The 22,699-nt window shown below is 38.7% G+C and overlaps 1 protein-coding gene across 2 annotated transcripts in view; it reads left to right on the top strand.

Annotated features, from left to right (window-relative positions):
- sestd1 (SEC14 and spectrin domains 1) overlaps positions 1-22,223 on the top strand; it is a 186,733-nt gene extending 164,510 nt beyond the window's left edge. For both annotated transcript variants that reach the window (XM_028806200.2, XM_051930628.1), the window contains exons 15-19: positions 7,529-7,610; positions 12,322-12,444; positions 12,705-12,896; positions 18,811-18,932; positions 21,306-22,223. In XM_028806200.2, coding sequence (XP_028662033.1) covers positions 7,529-7,610; positions 12,322-12,444; positions 12,705-12,896; positions 18,811-18,932; positions 21,306-21,480 — 694 coding nt within the window. In that variant the 3' untranslated portion in view covers positions 21,481-22,223. The remainder of the gene's footprint in view (positions 1-7,528; positions 7,611-12,321; positions 12,445-12,704; positions 12,897-18,810; positions 18,933-21,305) is intronic.
- The last annotated feature ends 476 nt before the right edge of the window (positions 22,224-22,699 follow it).

Below are 22,699 nucleotides of genomic sequence, written 5' to 3'. Positions count from 1 at the left end.
AAGTTCCTCCCACATTTTCCATTAATTTCCTGGGATGTCTTCCATCATTGTGTTTTTGGTGACTCCCTCTCGGCACAATTTCAGTTCAAGGCCAAAAGCCTAACATTCTCCAGAATATTTTCATTTGACGGTGAATCTGTTTTTCCACAATGATTGCAATTAGTCTGAGACCATTGGCAGAAAGCCGGACCCAAACCAGAGTACATCCTCCGCCATATTTAACAAGGGGATCAGGTTTTTATTTAGTGTTAATTTTCGTTTTTTTGGAGCAGTCAATCGTCATAGTAACAAGAGCACTGGATTTTAAACCCATGTCGAAGGTTTATTTACCACCTTTTACTCCGTATGTTGTTCTGAACAAGTCACTTAACCTACCTCTGCTAAAACTGTACAAAATATATGTAAATCTTTGTATTATTTATAAGCACTTTTAACGAATTTAAAGTTTGGAAAAGCCTCTTTAGACTCCATGTATAGTTGGCTCTACTTGTTCAGAAGTTGCTGTACTCAGACAACTTTTTCCATTATATAGTTCTAGAAAACCTCAGCCTATCCTAATGGCATCTTTTACAAGGCAGAAACCAACACTTGATGGAACGCCAGACTGTCAGAGGCTGCACTTGCATGAACACAGTGACTCCTTCTGTATGATTCTAGAAAGTTCAGTTCATCTGGACATAGTTCTTTTCCAGGGAGATACATCACATCACTCATCCAAGTGACTTCCTCAGTCTCAGTTGACTGCAGGCTTCTCCAACCTTATAAACAGTACCTTTGCATAATGACCGAAACTAGGACCATTGACTAACAATGGGCCGTGTGATCAGTGATATGCAAATTGTCCATTGATCAATGGCCATGAGTACCATTCACAGAGAGTTGGGGAATGGCTACAATCACAGCATTGTAAAATGGTGAAAGATGTACCCTTAGGCCCCCTCCTCGGTTCAGAGATGGTCGTTCCTTTTTCACGTAAATGGCTTCCTTGACTCCTCAGGAAATCCTCTGGGCCCTTAACTGCATAAACTATATTACTCTGTCTGTGTCGGGGCAACCGGTCCTTGGGGTGGACCAATTTTTGCTGTAGCGTGTTTTGGGGTTTGAAAGCCACCGAGACCTGCTGTTTTGAAAAAATGCGTCTCAGCTGTTCCGATACTTCTGACACATAAGGGATCACCAAAGGTTTTTGCTTAGGCAGCGGTGGTCCTTCCTCTCTCCTGGATTGCTTAGAGCATTCTTTAGGTGTCTTCCCTGCTTTGACAAAAGTCCAGTGGGGATAACCACATTTTCTCAGGGCCTTTTTGATATGATGTTCTTCTGCTTCCCTGGCTGCTGTGTCTGTGGGTATGGTGTTTGCTCTGTGTTGTAGAGTCCTGATGACATCTATTTTGTGCTCTAGCGGATGGTGAGAGTCAAGCCTTAAATACTGATCCGTATGCGTTGGTTTACAGTACACATTAACTTTCAAATGTCCCCCATTGCTGATGGAAATTTCACAGTCTAAGAAAGCTAGCCTGTCACGTTTCATGTCCTCCCTGGTGAACTGGATGTGTTTGTCCACTGAGTTGATGTGGTCAGTGAATTGTGGTACCTCCTGAGATTTGATTTTCATTCAGGTGTCGTCCACATACCTGAACCAATGGCTCGGTGGTGTTCCAGAATAGGATAATAGCACCCTCTTTTCCACTTCTTCCATATACAGATTGGCCACAATAAGTGAAACTGGGGAACCCATGGCGCACCCATGTTTCTGCCTGTAGTACTGGCCTTTGTATATGAAATATGTAGAGTGAAGACACAGTTCCAAGAGCAGACACACTTGGTCGGTGCTGAGAGTGGTCCTTTTACTGAGTGTGGGGGTCATCCTGTAATCTCTTACGGACCACGTCCACTGCTTCTGTACACACACACACACACACACACACACACACATATATATATATATATATATATATATATATATATATATATATATATATATATATATATATATATATATACAGTGGTACCTTGAGATATGAGTGCCCCAACGTACGAGTTTTTTGAGATACGAGTCGTCACTAGGTTGACTTTTTGCCTTGAGTTAGGAGCCAAAATTCGAAACACGAGCCATCAAAGAGCTTGTTGCCGCACATTCCGAGGAACTGACGACGGAGGAGTTGACGGAACTCCTGACACGGCAACATATGGAGGTTCTGCAGGAGATCGGTATCGTGGAGGAGGTTATCTCTTAAAGTGAGATAAAGGAAGTGTTTGCAATGTGGAAAAAAGTTTCGAACTTTAAAGAAAAGAAACCCCTTGAAAAAGTTGCAACTGATCGTGCAGCAGTGCTATTTAATGACACTTGCCTAACGCTTGACTTTATTGAAAAGAAAAATCCTGAAAAAGTTACAACTGATCGTGCAGCAGCGCTATTTAATGACACTTGCCTAACTCATTTCAGAAACATTCTAAAGGGGAGTACTAAACAAAGCTCCTTGGATAGGTTTCTATTGAAATGCCTTGAGAATGAAAGTAAGGAAAGCATGGCAAAAAAAAAAAAAAAACTAGTGAAGAAGAAAATTAAGTTAAGCAAACGTGAAAGAAAAAAACATTACAATACACTAATCGGCTTCGTCAACATCTGTTTATTTCCTTAGATTCTCTTTTATGTATTAGGTTTTATTTTGTTTGTATACAATATTTGTTCATTATAAATACATTTTTCTTATGTTGAAAACATTTAACAAAATATTGGGGTGTTTTTTTTGGGGGCTGGCATGAATTTATCTCATTTCAATGGGGAAAATTGATTTGAGATATGAGCATTTTGACTCGGTCACGGAACGAATTAAACTTGTATCTCAAGGTACCACTGTACATATATCCCCTGTTGAATTTGTAAGTTTGCTCACGTACAAAGAAATGAACAGTCTCTAATTTTTATGGTAGTTAAATTTTAATGGAGAGAGACAGAATATCAACCAAGAATCCTGAACAACTGCATTGCATAAAAGTTATAAATTGATTTGCCTGTCATTGAGTGAAATAAGGATTTGATCCCCTAAATCCCTGCCAAAATTGTGGCTCCCACAGATTGGCTGTGTGCCCGTGTTGTACACAGATTACAATCAATCAGTCAGTCAATAAATCAATTTCAGATACTCCTGATCTCAACACGTGATGTGTATAAAGCACACCTGTTCACAGAATCAGTTTCTTCCATTCCAACCTCTCCATCACCATAGGCAAGACCAAACTGCTGTCAGAGGACATCAGGGACTAGATTGTAGACCTGCACAAGGCTGGAATGGGCTACAAGACCATCAGCAAAAAGCTTGGTGAGAAGATAACTGTTGGTGCAATTATTCGGAAATGGAAGAAATATAAAATGACCATCAGTCACCCTCTGTCTGGAACTCCATGTTGCTTCATAGGGTGATAAGATGAGGAAAGGTGAGGGATCGGCCCTCACATGAGAGGTGCTTGTTAATGATCTGAAGGCAGTTGGGACCACTGCAGTCACCAAGAACACCATTGGTAACACACCGTCATGGATTGAAATCCTGTAGTGCCCGCAAGGTCCCTATATATAAGATTATTGTTATTATTATTACTTATTTGGCTGACTCCTTTATCCAGTGTGACTTGCAACATTTTAGAGATGCGATTGGTTACATTTCTTTTGTTTTTTCCAATTGGAGTACAGGCAGCTTAATTGATTTGCTGAATGTCCATCATTATTAACACTAGCAAGATTTAAACCCACAACTTCAGAGTTTGCAATCCAAAACCTTAACCACTACACCACACTTTTCTGCCTTTAGGAAGTGGAGTGAAAGTAGAGAGCATTGAGAACATCTCCCAGAAGGGAGCTGAATTTAGGTCTTTGCGTTAGGAGAGAGTAGCACTAACCTCTAACTATTCAAGGGAACTTTATTTGGTTCTGCTAGAGATAAAAACATGAAAGTGATTAGAAATAAGAGATTGGGAGATTAAATGCAATCTAGAAACAAGCCGAAAGCATAACTCTAGATGTCAAAGCCAAGAACTGCTAAACCAAGTCGTAGGCAGAAAATCAAGCACTCGCTGTCAGTAGCCAGAAGTTTATAAATCACACAGATGGAACGTTAGAGAGTAGGTGTATCTACAATCTTGGACAACTAAGAAGTGCCCGATGCTGACTTTTGTACCAATGGATGCATTGAGGATGTTGTACTGTAGTGGTCGCAGTGCTGCTAAGATTCACACCACTACAAGGACGGTGATTTATTTATTTTTTTTGGTGGGAACCTCAGGAACACACCCAGCTTTGGCCCAATTTGCAAGACTCACACACAGTGACATGGAAACTAAAGGGCTTAATTAGTAATCAAACTGAATATGTTAAACATTAATAGAATCCATACTAGTGCGATGATCCAGGATAAAGACTGTAATCCATAGGTGACTGTATTGCTACCTGTAAACAACAGGCCTCTCACACTGACTAGCTGACTTCCCTTTTCAAAGCTCCCCCTGGCCGATTTTATCCCCAGCAAAAAGCTTACCTTTTTCCTTATGTGGGGTGTTTAAGATGTTCTTTCAAAAAGTTATTTAAACATGCTTGTGTTAAGAAACAAGATACAGTGGAACCTCAGTTCACAACCATAATTCATTCCAAAACTCTGGTTGTAAATCGATTTGGTCATGGACCGAAGAAATTTCCCCCATAGGATTGTACGTACGTAAATACAATTAATCCGTTCCCGACCATACGAACTGTATGTAAATATATATATTTTTTTTAAGTTTTTAAGCACAAATGTAGTTAATTAAACCATAGAATGCACAGCGTAATATTAAACTACAGTGGAACCTCTAGATACGAGTTTAATTCGTTCCAGCACTGAGCTTGTATAGCGAATTTCTCGTATCTAGAACAAACTTCCCCATTGAAAATAATGGAAATCCAGTTAATCCGTTCCGCACCCCAAATATGTTAACATAAAAATCAATTTTCCTAACAAATAACACTGATAATCATATATACTGTAGTCTACCTTTAATAAATAACACTGGTAAATAATATAACTGATTATTAAAAAAAATCAAAACAGGTGTCCAAAGTGCAGTAGAGCATTCAATAAATCTTTAAATAAATAATCCTTAAAACAGTTGTGAAGTGGAGGTTTAAAATACACAAGAATAACAATCCTTTAACACGAGGTTAAAACGTCAAAAGGATGCCGTCTTTAAAAAACAGATGACAATCCCCGGTGCTTCTTCTCTGTTAGCGTCTCACCTGCGGGCTCTGCAACAGGCGAGACACTCTTAATGCAGCTGACCTTCTCTACACCGTCCTGCTTCAGCTGTTTGGCTCGCCTGTTCAGCTCACTGTTCAGCTACACGCGAGCCTGCACTCGCTCACTCTCCCGCACCGACTTCTTCCGCCTGCCTGCCTGCCTGCAACCTCCGTTCTCTCTCCTCTCTTTTCTTTAACTTCTTCTCCCCCTTAACCGGCTCGCGCTTCTCTATATATGCGGGGAGGACATGGCAGCTGCAGCCCATCAGCCACAGGAACAATCATGGATGTGGGCAGCTTCCCACCTGTGCACTTAAGTGAGAAACGCACACACCGCAGATCGCGGCTCGCAACTGCTACCACGCCCCCTCGCTAAGCCGCGAGCTATACCCACAGCCTGGCTCGTGGCTCGTTACACGAGCCAATGCTCGTATTTAGATCTGAATTTTTTGCTCATACTTTCCTCGTATTTTGAATTTCTCGTATACAGAGGTGATCGTATCTCGAGGTTCCACTGTAAATGTAAAAACATTGAATAACACTGAGAAAACCTTGAACAACAGAGAAAACTAACACTGCAATAGTTCGTGCTATAGCACTACCAACCGCTGGCTAAAAACACTTTTTTTTAATGAGTTTTAAGCACAGGGAAAAAAATGAACATTTGAAAAAATCCGTAGTTTAATAAACAACCAAGAAAAGTAACATTGCAACAATGCACACTACGAACCGATCGCTGTAAACAGAAGTGAAAACAAAATCAAGCCCAGTGCATTCTTTAACTGCCTTCCTACCTTAAGCGTCCAGCTCTCTCTCTCACGCTGCCTGTGTGTGTCTGTCTGTCCCTCTCGCGCTGCCTGTGTGTGTGTGTGTGTGTGTGTGTCGCGCTCTCTCTCTTGCTCGCTGCACAGGAAATGCACAGGGAGAGACTGAACATGTACAAACCGAAAGGGAAGCTGGCTTGTTCATATACCGAGTGTGTGGTCGTGAACCAAGGCAAAAGTTTGGCGAACTTTTTGGTCGTAAACTGATTTATACGTGTACCGAGACGTTCGTGAACCGAGGTTCCATTGTATTACAATTTATTGATAATTGAGAAAAATAATATGGCGGCCACTGGCCCACCTTGGTAAAGGCATGAAATGGCCATCAAACTAGTGATGATGAGAAGAATTGTTGAACAGGTAAAAAATATGTACACACAACAGGCAATGCGCTAAATAACATAAAATGCAAAATCTGGGCTGACTTGTTTCCCAGCTCCCTCTAGGCTACAGGCCACAGTTCTTTGGGGTCTAGTCCCCTTAATGCTTGGAATTCCCATTAATGAACCACGTTTTAAGTGTGGTTGCAGACTTCCTGGTCTATGATTTGGCAAGCTTTCCGGATGCTTCATGTCTGTCTCAGTTTATTGCAGTGCAGCTTCCCTCTAACAGGCCTAAATTTACAGCACCCGTCTGTGTGATCAGACAAGTTTCAGAGAAATTCTAGTATTTCAGTTTCATTCATTCTTGTGTATTTGGGAAAATTAAGTTCTGCAGTTTCTTTTCACAGTAGCGCCTCTTACCATGTATACCATGGACTAATACATCTGCCAACTTTTGGAGCAAAAATCTTTTTTTCTTGTAGTAGATTTATGGATATTAAAATGATCTGCTGTGGTTTTACAGTCATTTTTAGACCTAAGAGTACTTTATTTATCCTTTTATAATAAGCCGTCTTTTTAGATTGTGTCATGTTGTACTGCCCAAATGTGAAGGGTAAGAACATAGTGACTGGGTTCTTAACCCTTACATTGAAGAGGATTTCATAAATTTGTCCAGTAGATTGGCAGTTTGCTTCACTTTTCTACCCACGTATTTCAGCACTGGATTGTTTTTGCCTCATTGACTGAGCTAATAAACATTATACTTCGCTTATTTTTGCACATGAGCTAATTCTTCTTAGCTAATTTCTTATCCAGTTTCATGCATTGTTTCTTCTAAACCATGCATAGATATTTTGGATATTAACTATTTCATACAAAGTATGTAATGTTTAGAGTGAACAAATACCTCATAGTAAAAATATTTCTGTTTAAAGGCCTAAAGTTGGGATTCCCAAATTTCCAGATGTTGCACTGTGTGTAGTGAGAGCTGTGTTCCTATTTGAGGTTGATGTGCTCCTTTTCGCATTTTCTTCACAGTAGGGGGGTTGATGCTGATACATCAATTGTCACAAATTAAAGAAAATGCAGTATTCATCTGTTGTTCTTTGCTTTAATAGATGTGAAGATATGGTTGACGTACGGAGGCTGAAAATGCTTCAAATGGTCCAGCTATTCAAGTGTGAGGAGGATGCTGCTCAGGTAGGCCATTTTACAATGGATTTTGTGGAAATTCATCCTGTTGTTTCTACACTTGAGTTGATTTTGCTAGTATCATCAGTGGCTGCTTTTTGTGACTGGTGCAGGGGTCCATCCTGCCACTATCCCATTTTAGCTTTTACTCTTAAGGATTTTCCTTTAGTGTATGGTTTTAATGACGGCGCTTACACAAAGCTTATTCCATTTTGCAGAAGTGTTCGTTTATTTTTACTGCTGAATACTTGGAATGTTGTAAGCTTTAAGATGATAGTGGAGAAGTCTGCAATAGTGTTTAGCTTTTATGTGTAAGAGCTATGTGCACTTAAATTTGTTTCCAAAATTTGCTTTTGTTTCTTGTGCATGTATTATGAAGTTTCATCCACGAAAAAAAGCAAAACTTAATTTTACCTTATATTAAAATATGACATGCATAGCATAAAAATACAGTGAGGAAATCCACATCTATACTAATAAAAGGCAAAGCCCTCACTGACTCACTCACTCACTCATCACTAATTCTCCAACTTCCCGTGTAGGTGGAAGGCTGAAATTTGGCAGGCTCATTCCTTACAGCTTACTTACAAAAGTTAGGCAGGTTTCATTTCGAAATTCAAAGCGTAACGGTCATAACTGGAACCTCTTTTTTGTCCATATACTGTAATGAACTGCAGCTCGATGGCCGTGGGAGGCGGAGTTGCGTATCGCGTCATCACGCCTCCCACGTAATCATGTGAACTTACTGTGAACGCAGTACGTAGAAAACAAGCAAGAGCCCCAAAGAGCGCTGAAGAAAACATTCATTACACAATTGAGAAGGCAGCGAAACAATAAGAAGCGAGCGAGTGACGCATACAAGCATATTCATAAGTGCAGCTAAGGCAGAAACAAAGCACGGTGTAAACCGTAAGTTTAAATTAAGTTTGGCAAGATTGCTTTTCTCCTGTACAAATATACGTTGCATTCTCAACAGTAAGCTTGCACGACTTGGTCATATTACAACTGGAGTGCTGAACTGACAACGTGGTATACAAAGAGAACTATAACAATCGTAATAAACGAACAATAAAACAATACAGAACCGCTAAGCAAGGAGAAAGGACGGCCTTATATGGCGTTCGTTTATAAAACAGCGGAGAGGCTGTGTAAAGGCAGCTTCACAAAAAAACAGATCCTTAACAAATTGTTGTTGGTATATTTTCCCTCAATTTAAAAAGGTTTTCTTTTCTTCTTAATTAAAATTTAAAAGCAATACTTCACCGCTGCGAAGCCCCTCTAGCGCTGACGTCCGAGGTTCGATTCCCGTAAGGGAGTGCAGTGAGTGTGTACGCCTGATGAGCCAAGAATTAGGGAGAAACACGTGTCGCGTACTGTTTGCATTATTTGACAGTAAACTATTTTCAACCATTCTATGATCTGCTTCTCACAACTGAAGGCACCGTGGCTGATGTTAGCTGACTTGCTGGCCAACCATAAGTGTTACCTGGTAGGTAACCACCCATACAATCAGATTGTGATTCAGACTACGAATGCTGTGAATATATATATATATATATATATATATATATATATATATATATATATATATATATATATATATATATATATATATATATATAATGTGTATGTGAAAGTATGTATGTATGTATATATGTATGTCTATATTTATTTATTTATATATATATATATATATATATATATATATGTAGATGTGTAAATTTGTATATGTATATATATGTATATGTGGATGTGTATATGTATATATATGTATATGTAGATATGTGTATATGTAGATATGTATATATGGATGTGTATATGTATGTATATATATATGTATATGTAGATATGTATATATATATATATATGTTTATGTATATATATGTTTACATAACCTCTTTAACACACTACTTCTCCGCTGCGAAGCGAGGGTATTTTGCTAGTTTTAAAAATAAAATAAAGAAATGACAAGTCCATCTTCAAAATAGGATTAGAGGGAGACAAGACAATATGATCAAAGCATTCAATATATTCAGGTGCTTGTATGTTTGATATTAACATGATTTCATTTGTGATGAGCGTGTCAAATTACACGACTTTTCTGTCATAGGCAACATTTACATAACCTTAGCAAGTCTGAAGCAGGCTGTGTCACGTACGAGTTGTGTAGTGTGATATACCCAGTGACTCAGTCCAGCCAGTTTGTGACTCACTCCAAGAAATGAGATTTTATTTTGTCTGAAGTAAATACAAAACCTGATAACCAGTGCACCTATGAGGAATAAAAAGAAGAGAGGCTTCTCTGTCTCACGTCTTGTGTTGTTCATGCTGCGACAAAAATGGAGTTGAGATTGAACTCGCTTTACTTGTAAAGCCTTCAAATGATAAATGACTTTGTCAGGCAGCACGTTATTGGCTGACAGAAAACATCGCTAGCTTGTGATTTTTTTATTTTTTTGGAAACGTGAAGCTGAAATGAAAGTCGTTACACAGTTGCTTAATATGACATGGTCAGCTGACAAGATAAGCAACTGCAGTCATCAGCTTTGACATCCCCTCTGACTAGAAGTTGTGTATTGTGGCATTTGTGGCATTAGTTTTAGTATTTTGTGCTGCCACCTCAACATAACCGGAGATGGAGTTTAAATCCCAGCCTTGAGACCATCTTTAGTTGTTATTTTCTCATTGGTTTTTCAACTTTTCCAGTATTCTGAAGTAATCCCAAAGATATGTAGTTTATATTTAAATGTACTTATTTGACTGATGCCTTTATCCAAGGCAACTTACAGCATTTATGATACAGTTGGTTATAATTATTTTGGTTTTCCAAACGGAGCACAAACAGAGCAAGTGACTTGCTCAGGGCCACACAGTGGTGTCAGTAGTGGCATTTGAACCCACAACCTCAGTGTTTGAAGTCCAAAGCCTTAACCACAACACCACCTTGTTTAAATTGAGAATTGCTCTGGTGTGGTTCTGTGTACGGATATCCTCAGCAGTGTGCTGATAATGAGTTCCAGAGTTTGTTCCTGCCTTTCTTGCCTTTTGTTCAGCACTACTAGGATCAACTTCATCTGTCCATAAGTTGGAATACATAAGTTAAAAGAGAATGGATAGATATAGTTGGAAGATTCTAAAAAAATGTATAATTTTTAACACAACTTTCTTGATAATGTTAATTTTCTTAATTTTGTGGTTTCATAAGGAGGCAAGAGAGTACAGATATAAACCCTTGACACATTTTTAGGAAGTCACTGCACACTGGAGAGATTTCAAAGGACTGGAAAATGGCAAATATCATCCCATGATATAAAAAGGGTGACAGGGCAGATCCACACAACTACAGGCCAGTAAGCTTGACGTCCATCACAGGAAAATTAATGGAAGGAATTATTAAGGATAAGATTGAGCAACACCTGGAAAGGACAGGAGTTTTACTGAACAGTTAGCATGGGTTCAGAAGAGGGAGGTCATATTTTACTAACAGGCTGGAATTCTATGAGGATGCAACAAAAGGATACGATCAAAGTGGAGCAGATGAGATTATTTATCTTGACTTTCAGAAGGCATTTGATAAGGTGCCACATGAGGGGTTGGGCATCAAATTAAAAGAAGTGGCAGTTCAGGGCATGGTGTGCAGATGGGTGCAGAATTGGCTCAAACACAGGAAGCAGAGGGTGATGGTGCGAGGAACCTCATCAGAATTGGGTGATGTTAAGAGTGGTGACCAGCAGGGGGCAGTGCTGGGGCTGCTGCTATTTTTATTATCTATAAATGATTTAGATAGGAATATAAGTAACAAGCTGGTGAAGTTTGCAGATGATACCAAGAAAGGTGGATTAGCAGATAATTTGGAATTCGTTATATCATCACAGAAGGACTTGGACAGCAGATTTGTGGCAGATAAAATTTAATGTTAGTAAATGTAAAGTTTTACACATAGGAAGTAAAAATGTGAGGTTTGAATACACAATGGGCAGTCGGAAAATTGAGAGTCCACCTCATGAGAAGGATTTAGGAGTCATAGTGGACTCTAAGCTATCGACTTCATGACAGTGTTCAGAAGCCATTAAGAAGGCTAACAGAATGTCATGTTATATAGAGCCTTGAAATGTGGAGTACAAGTCCCAGGAGGTTCTGCTCAAGCTTTATAACACACTGATGAGGCCTCATCTGGAGTCCTGGGTGCAGTTTGGGTCTCCAGGCCACAAAAAGGACATAGCAGCACTAGAGAAGGTCCAGAGAAGAGCAATGAGGCTGAGTTATGAAGAAAGATTAAAAGAGCTGAGCCTTTACAGTTCAAGCAAAAGATGATTAAGCGGTGACCTGACTGAAGTGTTTAAAATTATGAAGGGAATTAGTGCAGTGGATCGAGACGGTGACTTTAAAAGAGTTCATCAAGAACACGGGGACACAGTTAGAAACTTGTTAAGGGTGAATTTCACACAAACATTAGGAAGTTTTTCTTTACACAAAGAACGATAGACACTTGGAATAAGTGACCAAGTAGTGTGGTAGACAGTAAGACGTTAGGGACTTTCAAAACTTGATGTTTTTTTAGAAGAATAAAGTGTACAGGACTGGCGAGCTTAGTTGAGCTGAATGGCCTGTTCTCGTCCAGATTGCTCTAATGTTTTAGTTTGAGGGTCAGTAAAATATGAATGCAAAAAATGTTTGGAAATAAGTTAATATTTAACATTTTTACTATTGAATTTCACAGGCAGTAGAATGGCTAAATGAGTTGCTTGATGCTCTTCTAAAAACTCACATAAGACTTGGTGATGATGCACAAGAGTCAAAAGTCTTGTTGGAAAAACATAGAAAGTTTGTGGATGTGGCACAGGTAAGTGGTTTGCTTTACTTTAAGAGTAAATAATGTTTTTTCAGTTTTTTTCAGTTTTAAATTCTTTTTTTTTAATTTGAGTATTGTACTGTAGCAGATAGTGATGGGCAAAATAGCATATGGTCCCAAGTTTTCAGATTCCTAGCAAAAAAAAAATCTTAGTCATATAAACTCAGGCATCAAGTCATAGGATGTCTTCAAGTTTGTTCATTTCACAGTAATTTTTCACTTGAGTTCTGACAGCCATCTCCTGTGTCTAGAGCACATATGACTATGGACGCCAGTTGCTTCAGGCCACAGTGGTGTTGTGCCAATCTCTGCGATGCACAACCAGGTCTTCAGGAGATACTCTTCCTCGGCTTAATCGGGTGTGGAAGCAGTTCACTGTGACCTCAGAGGAGAGAGTTCACAGACTGGAAATGGCCTTAACATTTCACACAGCGGCTGAAAAGGTAGGCAATTCTGCTAGTGTCCGACTGTGATCCTGTAAAGCTGGTTGGTGATTTTTAAATAAAAAGAAATGATTGCAAAAAAATGTCTTGCTTATTGTGTCACAAGGCAACCACAGCATGGCAGTGTCTCTCTAGTAATCGTAAACCACGTGTATCAGCCGTACTCAAGGAATGAGAAACACATACTGTAGTTGTTAAAAAGTAAAAAGTAGTTTTATTGAGGAACAGTCCCACAAACAAGTATAGTGGAGCAAACATGAGCAAAAGTAAACAGAGGTGTTCTAAAAACACAGACAGTCCCAACCCAGAAACAGACACACACAAAAACAAGCTCACTTATATGGCCAGGATTAACCGAAAATAATAAAAATACAAACAGCCATAAAATATCTAAAGAAAATTAAATGCTTCAAACCAGTCACTAGCTGATACCTACTGGTAAAATAATAACAACTCTCAAACTCGTTGAGAATTTACAAATGGCTTCAAAAGCAAAATACCTACATTTACATACAGCAAAAGAAGACTAGACACCAACACCACACTTCTCTGCTCTCCAACTAAATTCCTTTCATTAACCACTCCGAGTGGACTCTAGTGTAGGCTTTTATACCTAAGAGAGTAGACTCCAGACAATCAGCTATGGACTGAAAAGTTCCATTCTGTGCCACAATATATCTTCTACTGTACACAATACATCATTTTTTCCCTCTCAGGGATCCCCCACTACACTAATCCTTATCACATTATTTAACTAAAACAATCACTTGATGTAATGCCTCTAAACAGGCTTTATTGAAAAAGGAAGTGCTGCCCTAACCGCTGGTGGTCCTTCTATGTAACTGAGTGTTCTCATGGTGCTATAACTGATATAATGCACTTGTGACATCTTTCCACACCAGGAAGAGCTCTGCATGGTGAAGGTCACTGAAGGTTTAAAAAAAAAAAAGTAAAATTAAATTTAAACAGAAATTCCTACCCTCTGCAACTGTGCAGTTGTGTAAATGGTTCCTCTCAATATTTATTTTTTACAAAGCTGGTGCACTATCCTTGCTACAACGATAAATTAGCCTCTGCAGTGGCATCCCTGTGGGGTGATGACAGACTTCATCCTGTCACATAGTCATCAATATGATAAAGTTCATGGTTGTCCACCTCAGATAGTGGAGGGCTGCAGTGGCAGCATGTTTTCCTTCATGCCTTTTTCTTAATTATTAATCAATTTCTGCTGCTAATTCACTTCTTTTTCCTTCATTTTAATTGACTTGCTTTTTGATACTCAGGCTCCTTAATTGTTTCTTTTTTCCTTAAGCAGCAGGCAAACAAAAATAAGATGTGGAGGGATCCATCAGACAACCAGCTAAGTCAGGGCCTCAGTCTCCAACCAGTTTCACTCAAATCCATTCCTGAATTAGAAGCTGATTGTTGGTTTTAATGAAACTTGTTATTTAATTCTTGGTGTTGCTCTCATTCTGCCACAGCAGACATTTCCAATTTTTTTTCTTTTTTCCTGAGGACACTGTCAAAATGTTTTGTGGAACAGAGTAGATTGATATTTCTCAGATCTTCATCTTTCTTTATTTTCCTGTATTGTATGATGGACACTAGATAGCTGGTCATCTCATGACTGTTTGATTATTAATTAAATAAAAAAATTAAGCGGTCTGAGTCTTAAAAAGCTATTCTGTTATAACGAAGAGAAAAGAAGATAATCAGCTGCAAATGTAGCTACTAATTGTGAAAATGATGGGAATGAAACCTGCAGCTGGACAACCCTGATGTAGATATTTTATTGTGAATGTACGTATGGGGTCCATATTTCTTGTAATTTAACTATGTAATATGTATTTAAGCAACATGTCTATCCAAATAAATGTGTGGATCACAAATACAGAAGAGTTTTTTGAGCATCAACGTGTCATGTGATTTGATAATGATCATTAATGGAGATTGCAGAGGAAGTCAGATTTACAGTCCAAAAGCTGTTTAGCAGAAATTTTCTTTGTTACCTCGACCGAATCGTAATACAAGTTACAAATGAAGGGTCCCATTAATACGTGTCAGTAGTGCTATTCAATATAAATAGATTAGACACTGTGACCAATTTTAGTGATTACAGTAATCCACTATTAAATATTAAGAAGCAACTAATGAATTAATTTCCTAAGTCTATCTGTGTGTTTATTTATAGTATCTACACATGCATACCATGAGGATAATAAATCCTATTTCTTTTAAAGCATTTTGTTTTAATTCCACCATTTTTAGATAGTTAGATCTTTATTTGTCTCTAAACAAGAAATGTATCTTTTTAAAGAAGTTCAAGTAATAAAACAAATACAGTAGAGTCTTGCTTATCCTACCTTCGCTTATTCAACATTCTGTATTATCCGACATCCCACCGCAAAAAAAAACAAAAAAAACGCATCAATCGGCAACAACAACTGCAAGTTGCAAGTGTGAGCGTAGTCTATTTTTTGTTGCTCCCGACTCTACCACAGCTAATTACAGTGGAACCTCGGTTTGTGAGCATAATTCGTTCCGGAAACGTGCTCGCAGTCCAAAGCACTGGTATATCAAAGTGAATTTCCCCATAAGAAATAATGGAAACTCAGATGATTCGTTCCACAACCCAAAACTATTCATATAAAAATGATTAATACAAAATATAAAGTAAAATACATAAAACAAATTAACCTGCACTTTACCTTTGAAAAGAATCATGGCTGGTGTGAGTGAGTTTCTAAACTCTTGTGGGATTCCACCCAACGGGACGACACACGGAAGAGCGTCCCAAAGCAATCGCAGTCTCCCAGCGCTGTAGCAGTTCGATGTAAAAGCGAATCCGAAAAGATCGCGGACATGCTATAAGTGCCTGCCGTCAATGGGTGATACAAAGAACAATGAACATTATAAATGCGCAGGGCACAGTATTATGGCCCTGCCTGGCTGCTATGTCTGTGTATAGGAGAGTGGCAGATCCCGCTACAATAAATAACCGTGCTGTTGCTGTTTCAAGCTGAATAAAGCTGGTGCTGCTAAAGTACTGAGATTCAGCTTCATGTTTTCAGGAGCAAGACGGGGACTCGCACGTCACAACACACACACACGCAGTCACAATGCTGTAGAAAACGGTATATACGCTCGTACGGATGTTGAGTATATGAGCGATGGAGTTAAGGCTCTAGAACACTGTCGGGCAACCGGTGCGCCGTGGAATTTTCTAGGGGCGCCACGAAAACTTTTGTAAAATATTTAAAATTGCTAGTGTTTTTGAACTTTTGGTTGATTAAAAAGATAATGTTTAAAAAAATATATTTTATGTTGGAAAAACAGATAACGGTTAATCAGATTGTTGCAAGTTAAAATTTTCGCTGTTCACCATTCATCATAATATCAACATCAGCGGTGTCAAAACACATCTGGTGAGACTTAAAAAGTCTCGTTGTTAGAAGATCTCGTTCATTGTATGGATAGAAGAAGGCGGAGCAAATATAGAACGAGAAAATACGAACACTACATTTCGGCTCTTGCCGATGAAAGAGTATCGCTGTAGCTGCAGCTCTCACCACTTAATCGTCTGAGTATTACTATGGAAAAATTAACTCTCTGTGAGCAAGGTTTTTCAACACTTACGGAAATGAAGTCTAAGAAACGCGAGAGACTTGAAATGTGCGTCTGTCATTCAAAAATTGATCCTCTCATCAGTCTCATGTGCTGAAAAACAATCTCAACGTTCACATTAATTAAATTTAAGATTTATCCTTTGATTCCTTTATTAATAAAATGTCTTTCAAACTTGTAAAATTAACTGTTTTTATTGGCGATTGTCCATAGATTGTGTCGTCACGACTTTATTTATGGGCAGTCCCTCAGGTGCGCCGCGAAAGAAAATTTTTGGACTTAGTGCGCCGCAACTCGAAAAAGGTTGCCTTTCACTGATCTAAAACTGCAATTAAATACATTGAGCAACAAGAAGAAGCTACAGGAATCGACATAATGATGCTGCATAGATGGCGAGACTTGGCAGCGAAGAAACGGCACTCGTCAGGAAAGCAGACTACGATCAAAAATTAGTTTAAATCATCACAGGACTGAACTTTTTAAGTACAGTACATACTGTATTTAACTTAAGACAATTCTGTAATTGTAAGTTCATTTTTTCAGTTAATTTTTTCTTTTGTTGTAAAACATGGTTATTAGGTTCATAATGTGTAAAATTATAACATAGTTTGACGTTTAATAGGCTTTTTCTTAAGACCTCCCATTAATCCAAACATTTTCGCTTATTCGACGTTCTGCCGGCCTGTTTATGTCGGATAAGCGAGACTCTACTGTAACTACAACTCCCCTCAAATAAACTCAAAGAATTTCAGATAAAGAGGAGAAATGTCCTGACTTGGCTAAAGACGAGAGCAGTCACAGTGAGGCAGTGTAAAGGTTTATTGCTGTAGGTATGAAGGAGCCCCAGTTGCATTTCTTGATGCTGTTGTTCTGAAAGCCCTCAATGCTAGTCATAGACAGGATGTACTACAGCATTCGTCATAATGGTGCTCATTTTTGTCTTCTCTCTCCTCCATGAGTGCATCCCGTAACTGAGCCTGCCTTCTGAATCAGATTGTTTAAACTGTCAAAATATAATCGAATACTTCAAAGTTTGGCAGAAAGCTAAACAAAAGATGGGCTGTAAATATACATCTAATGCTTTCATATCTTACACTTTATTTACGATCTGCACTGGCAATTGGAAGGTTTCTGGTTGAATCCCGTAAATGCCAAAAGGGACTCTGCTCTGTTGGGCCCTTGAGCAAGGCCCTTAACCTGCATTTACTGAGCGCTTTGAGTAGCGAGAAAAGCGCTATATAAATGCAAAGAATTATTAGCATTATTACCTATTTATGTTTATTTATAATATGTATAAATAAGTGACATGCTTTTTTGTTCCCATTATTATTCTGTTGACAGATAAAAAGTGCAGGCTTATCCTTAAAAGGTCAACAATCGATCAAGAGACAAAGGGCAAAAGGAAGGCCATAAAACAAAAGAAGCTCAAAAATAAGACTGCTAATTTAGAAATTCCTTACCAAGATGAAAGGCAAAGAGATGCTAGAAAAGCCAAAACGTCAAAGTTCAAAACAAGTACAAATAGAGGGATGTTTTACAATACCAGGATGTAGACCATCTTTAAACAATATGAACACACCAGTGCCAAAAGAAACCTTACAAAAATGGTAGTAGAACAGGACGTTGAAATAAAAAAGAAAATTATATCTAGAGAATTTTAAAAAATGGTGAAAATTATGACTTCTTGGTATGATTAAAGGTTAACACTTTGACTGCTAAATGCGAGTTAACTTGTAGTAGGTGATCTATACACAGACACCACTTATGAGTTACCTCGTTAACTTTCAGTTGCAACAAATTGTTCAAGATCTAACTTGTCAGACCCAGCCGAGTTATTGCGCAGCTGGCATTCACAAAGAATGCACTTTACCATGCGCCAACAACATAGCAACTCGAATACAATTTTTAGAGAAAATAAATTTTTTTTTGAGTTTTGCTTAAACACAGAATGCATTTAATTAGTATATTAAAAGAACACTAACATTGACTTCATGGATACATTTACCTGTTTTCACTGTGGCAGTCAATGTGTTAATGTCTCGGCTCCAGCTCTACATCCTCCTACACACAAATAAATAAGGAGGCTTGAACAATTTACATTTGATTTGTTTTCTTTTTGCTGATATTATAATTTGTTAATGCTTTATGTAATCTTCGGCCCCTTTGCCGTCTTGAAAGTTTATACTTTGTTTTCCAGAGTCGGATCTTTTCAAATTCCCCAACATTGCTTATTGTCAAAATGTCTTCTGCTTTCTGAATAATACTCTATAATAATCCATTAATCTTGCAGATACTTAAAGAATGTCCAGAGCAGACTGAAGAGTCTGTCGATTTAGAAGTGTATGAAGACGTTGAAACAGTAGGAAGGTCACTACTGGACAGATTAACAGTGCCTGTAATTTTTCCTGATGGGTAAGGATTGATAATGGCTACCAAAAGTTCTTTTTCTGAACAGTTGATTCCTTGCTTTGCCATTTGAACCTGATGTCACACAAACTTGTACCCTCTTCTGTTTGGTTAAAGCCATGTTCTCACATTTGGCAAATTTATGTCTGTGGGCACTGTGACTGTTTTGTTCTACATGCAAATTCCCAGATAAAATGATTGTTGTATCAGCAGACACATTTTTTTGATATTAAACTGTAAAACGCTAGAAATGAAATTCCATGGCATCACATCACTTGGTTGGTGCAGAATTAAACTCCAAAGCAGGGGCAGTAACTTCACTTTTGTGGAGTTTGGGCGAGGAGTACTTTAATAATCAGGGCACTGTTTTAAAGATTTTAATATTTGGCTGTTCCCAGATATATTTACACCGCAGTTACTCTACTCCTGAGTGCAAGGGCATTGCAGCTCATGGCTAAGTACAGGAGCGCTTTTATACTGATTCTCTCATTGTGAGTAGCACAAGATGAGGGTCTTTTGGCAGTCAGTTCTTGCAAAGAATGCAGAAATTGGAAGAGGAGCACTGCATGAAAGTAGACAAACATCACCAACAACTTGGGAGGTAGTGTGCTGGTTTTGAAACGTTACAGCAGTTTATTTCATTTGCTCCAAGATTGGAGGCCACAGTGCTTTTAATGCCCCCTGCTCCAAAGGTCAATGTGTATTGGATTACAGTGGAATGATCAAGATCACTGGGTTACCTGCTCACTACCTCTACGTCCACACTAGATTTTTCCAGTAAAATGCAGTCATTAGTCTTTATTTTCTGCCTTTTGTCCACACTACAGTGGCATTTTAAGTCCACGCAAATTAAGACATTTGAAAATGCTTTCCAAAGCCATATATATATTTTTGGAAGCGATGGCTCAGTGTTACAGTGTGAAGGGGAGAACGTACAAATTTGAAAATGCAGACTTTATTCTCGCTCTAATTAATTGGTTTGTGCTTATGACGTGGCCCTTTGCTTATTTTGGTCCTCCTCTTTACATTTTCTCTTCCGCTTTGCTCATCTTACACTTGCAAGTTACTCTCAGTAACGATTCTACCTCATGCTCAGTCCAAAAGGAACGTGTTCACTTTTGCTATTGTCTGTGTTCAAATGGAAGCTACCAGTGATTGTCGAGCGTGGAGGACACTTTCCTGTTCTGTTTCCATGGATGCTCGTATGCCCAGTGTAGGTGAACCTCTAGGTCATATGTGTTTTTGGTCATTTTACTATTGGTAGAGATATTTTTGAAAATGATAGTGTCGATGTAGATTGTCTCAGTTAAAAACAAATTGTAGTAGCTTTAAAATAGCCTAATTTCAATGGTAGAACCACCACTGGACTATAATTTGATTTGTTACCAATCAAATTGATTTGATCTGATTTTCAAAGTTTGTAAAATGTAGAACATTTGTTCTAATCTTCTTTTTTTTTTTTTTTGCTCATTTCACTCGTCAATCAAACCCCGGCCTGCGCTATGCGCCAGCCACTTCGCATCTCTGCCGCTTAGGTTGGGGACTGAATGCACCCCAAGGAGACTGCTCACATCTCCGAAACCCCCTCTTAAACGGTGATACAATGGGAAACAAAAAAATTTTTTTTTTTTTTTAACCTCTTCTTTGCTTGATCAGCTGCTGGCTTGCTGCTGCCGTGCTGCGTGATCTGCATCTCGTGTGGCGCTTCGAACATTTAAAAGCCTGTACAGCAGCTGTCCTTTTGTCTCACTGCCTTGTTTCTCTTCTCCCCCCAGACATCCTCTACTCCTGTTGGGGGTCCCACTCCCGAGGCGCACCCCTATGAAGAGGAAGATTTTCTATTCTTTTAATTGAGAGACGGAACCATCCCCTCCTGGCAACACGAATTAGATGATGTACAAGTCTCCAACTTAAACTTTAAATCCAAACAATATATTCAGTTTCTTTTTGCTGTTCTGTTATTTCACCGAGTAATAATTTCGATTTGTTTGCGCTAATGTGATCTTTACTATCAGTTTTTTTGAGACTTTTCAATTTTTCTTCTTCCATTATCTCCAACGTGCTGTGCATTTGTATCGCGCCAACGTTTTTGAATTCTTTACGACGTTCTACTTTGTCATCTACTCTGTCTTTTTCCGGCCCCAGGCGTTGGTTAAATCTCTTGGCACAAAGTATTGTCTCATGGGACATGAAAGTGTCTTTCTGAGAAAGTCATGTCTCATCCCAAGATTTTTTTAATATAATAGAGAGATGTTAACTGAATGAGAAACACTGAAATGCGTTGGTCTTTTCTTACCGCCATCAGTTCTGATGTATTTTGCTTGGACATTTTCTTCCATGCTGCTGTAAATTTACACTGTCTGTCTTCCTTGATTGCAGAAGTGAGCAGTTTTTTGGGAGTCCTGGCGACATGGCCTCCTCTGCCGAACACATCCGTGACCGGATGAAGCTAGTTGACATGAAGAAGCAACAGCAGCAGCAGCAGGAAGCCGCCGAACAGCCAGACCTAGAAGAAAAAGCAGACAGTGTCGATGAAGGCGAGGAAGACAGCTAATAGAGACTCCTGCAATGCCCAAGGAGGAGCTTGCAGCGTGCGAGTCAGCATGGCATTAATTCCTGGCATCCTCTACAGTTACCTTGCATTGAAATGCAAACTCTCCATTCCACACATCTTATTGCCCATGGTCCATTGATTGACGAAGCCATACTAACTTGTGTGCTGTCTGAGAGCTCGGGCTCCCGCTACTACTTTATATATAAGACGATGAGAACTACAAATGTTGCACTGAACTTCCCTCAAAGCTTTATCTGGCCTGTCTTCTGTTAGCTGTTAACAGTTGACTCAAGCTTTCATTGGTGCTACTAAAAGCATAGAATGTCCAAGCACTACTTCTGTCTTGTATGGTGCTGTAGAGTTTTTAGGCATTAGGCAAACTTCCTGTTTGTAGACGGTAAGACATGTATTTTATAATTTTGTTTGTAAGTTTGGTCTTAATTTGTAATACCTTACAATGTTGCTGCATTTGTTTTTAATTGTGCCAATACGCAACCTGCCCTGAAGGCCTTTGACACAGCTGTAAACTGCCTAACTGCTGTTTCTAAGTATGAGCGGATATGAAATAGATACCGGCAAAGGTAATCCAGCTTTTTAAAACGTGTTCTCCTCTTGCTGTGATACCCATGCACTTCAAGGAGCAAGTAATGGACAAAGCTATGTTTAAATAAAAAAAAAAAAATAAAAAAAAATTACAAATGAAATGAAGAGCTTTGTTTCAATAAATATTAAATGGGAACTACTGTGCATTTGTTTGTGCTTCGTTGTACTTGTACGTTTAATGTTTAACGTGGTTGTGAAATGTTGAAAAAATTAATAAACCCTTCACAGACCAGGAGAGGCTAGGCCTGTAGGTGGAATTGTACGGAATAAGATATGTCTGGAAAAATTACAGAGGTAGGCGTGACTTCTGTGTTGTGTCACCTCAGAACAGATACACACGTGGTAGTCACATGACTACTGCTACTCATCTTAATAAGAAAATTAAAATGTCAGCAGCTCTCAGACTACCTAATTAACAGTAGCTAGCCACTTATCAGCCATGGCTTACAAGCTGGGTGACATTCGCCTTAGTTTGTAATTTTCCAACAGGAACTTCCCCTAGAGTAGTGCAGTGTGTATCAAGGTTACTATAGTTAACGAAAACTAAAATCAAAACCGAAACTATTATTTTTGTAAACTAAAATAAAATAATTAACAAAATCGAAATGAACAACTA

The sequence above is a fragment of the Erpetoichthys calabaricus genome, chromosome 8 (assembly GCF_900747795.2).
Source record: "Erpetoichthys calabaricus chromosome 8, fErpCal1.3, whole genome shotgun sequence".
NCBI classification, from domain to species: Eukaryota; Metazoa; Chordata; class Cladistia; order Polypteriformes; family Polypteridae; genus Erpetoichthys; species Erpetoichthys calabaricus.
Note: the sequence above shows the minus strand (reverse complement) of the source record. Positions and strands in the feature narration are given on the sequence as shown.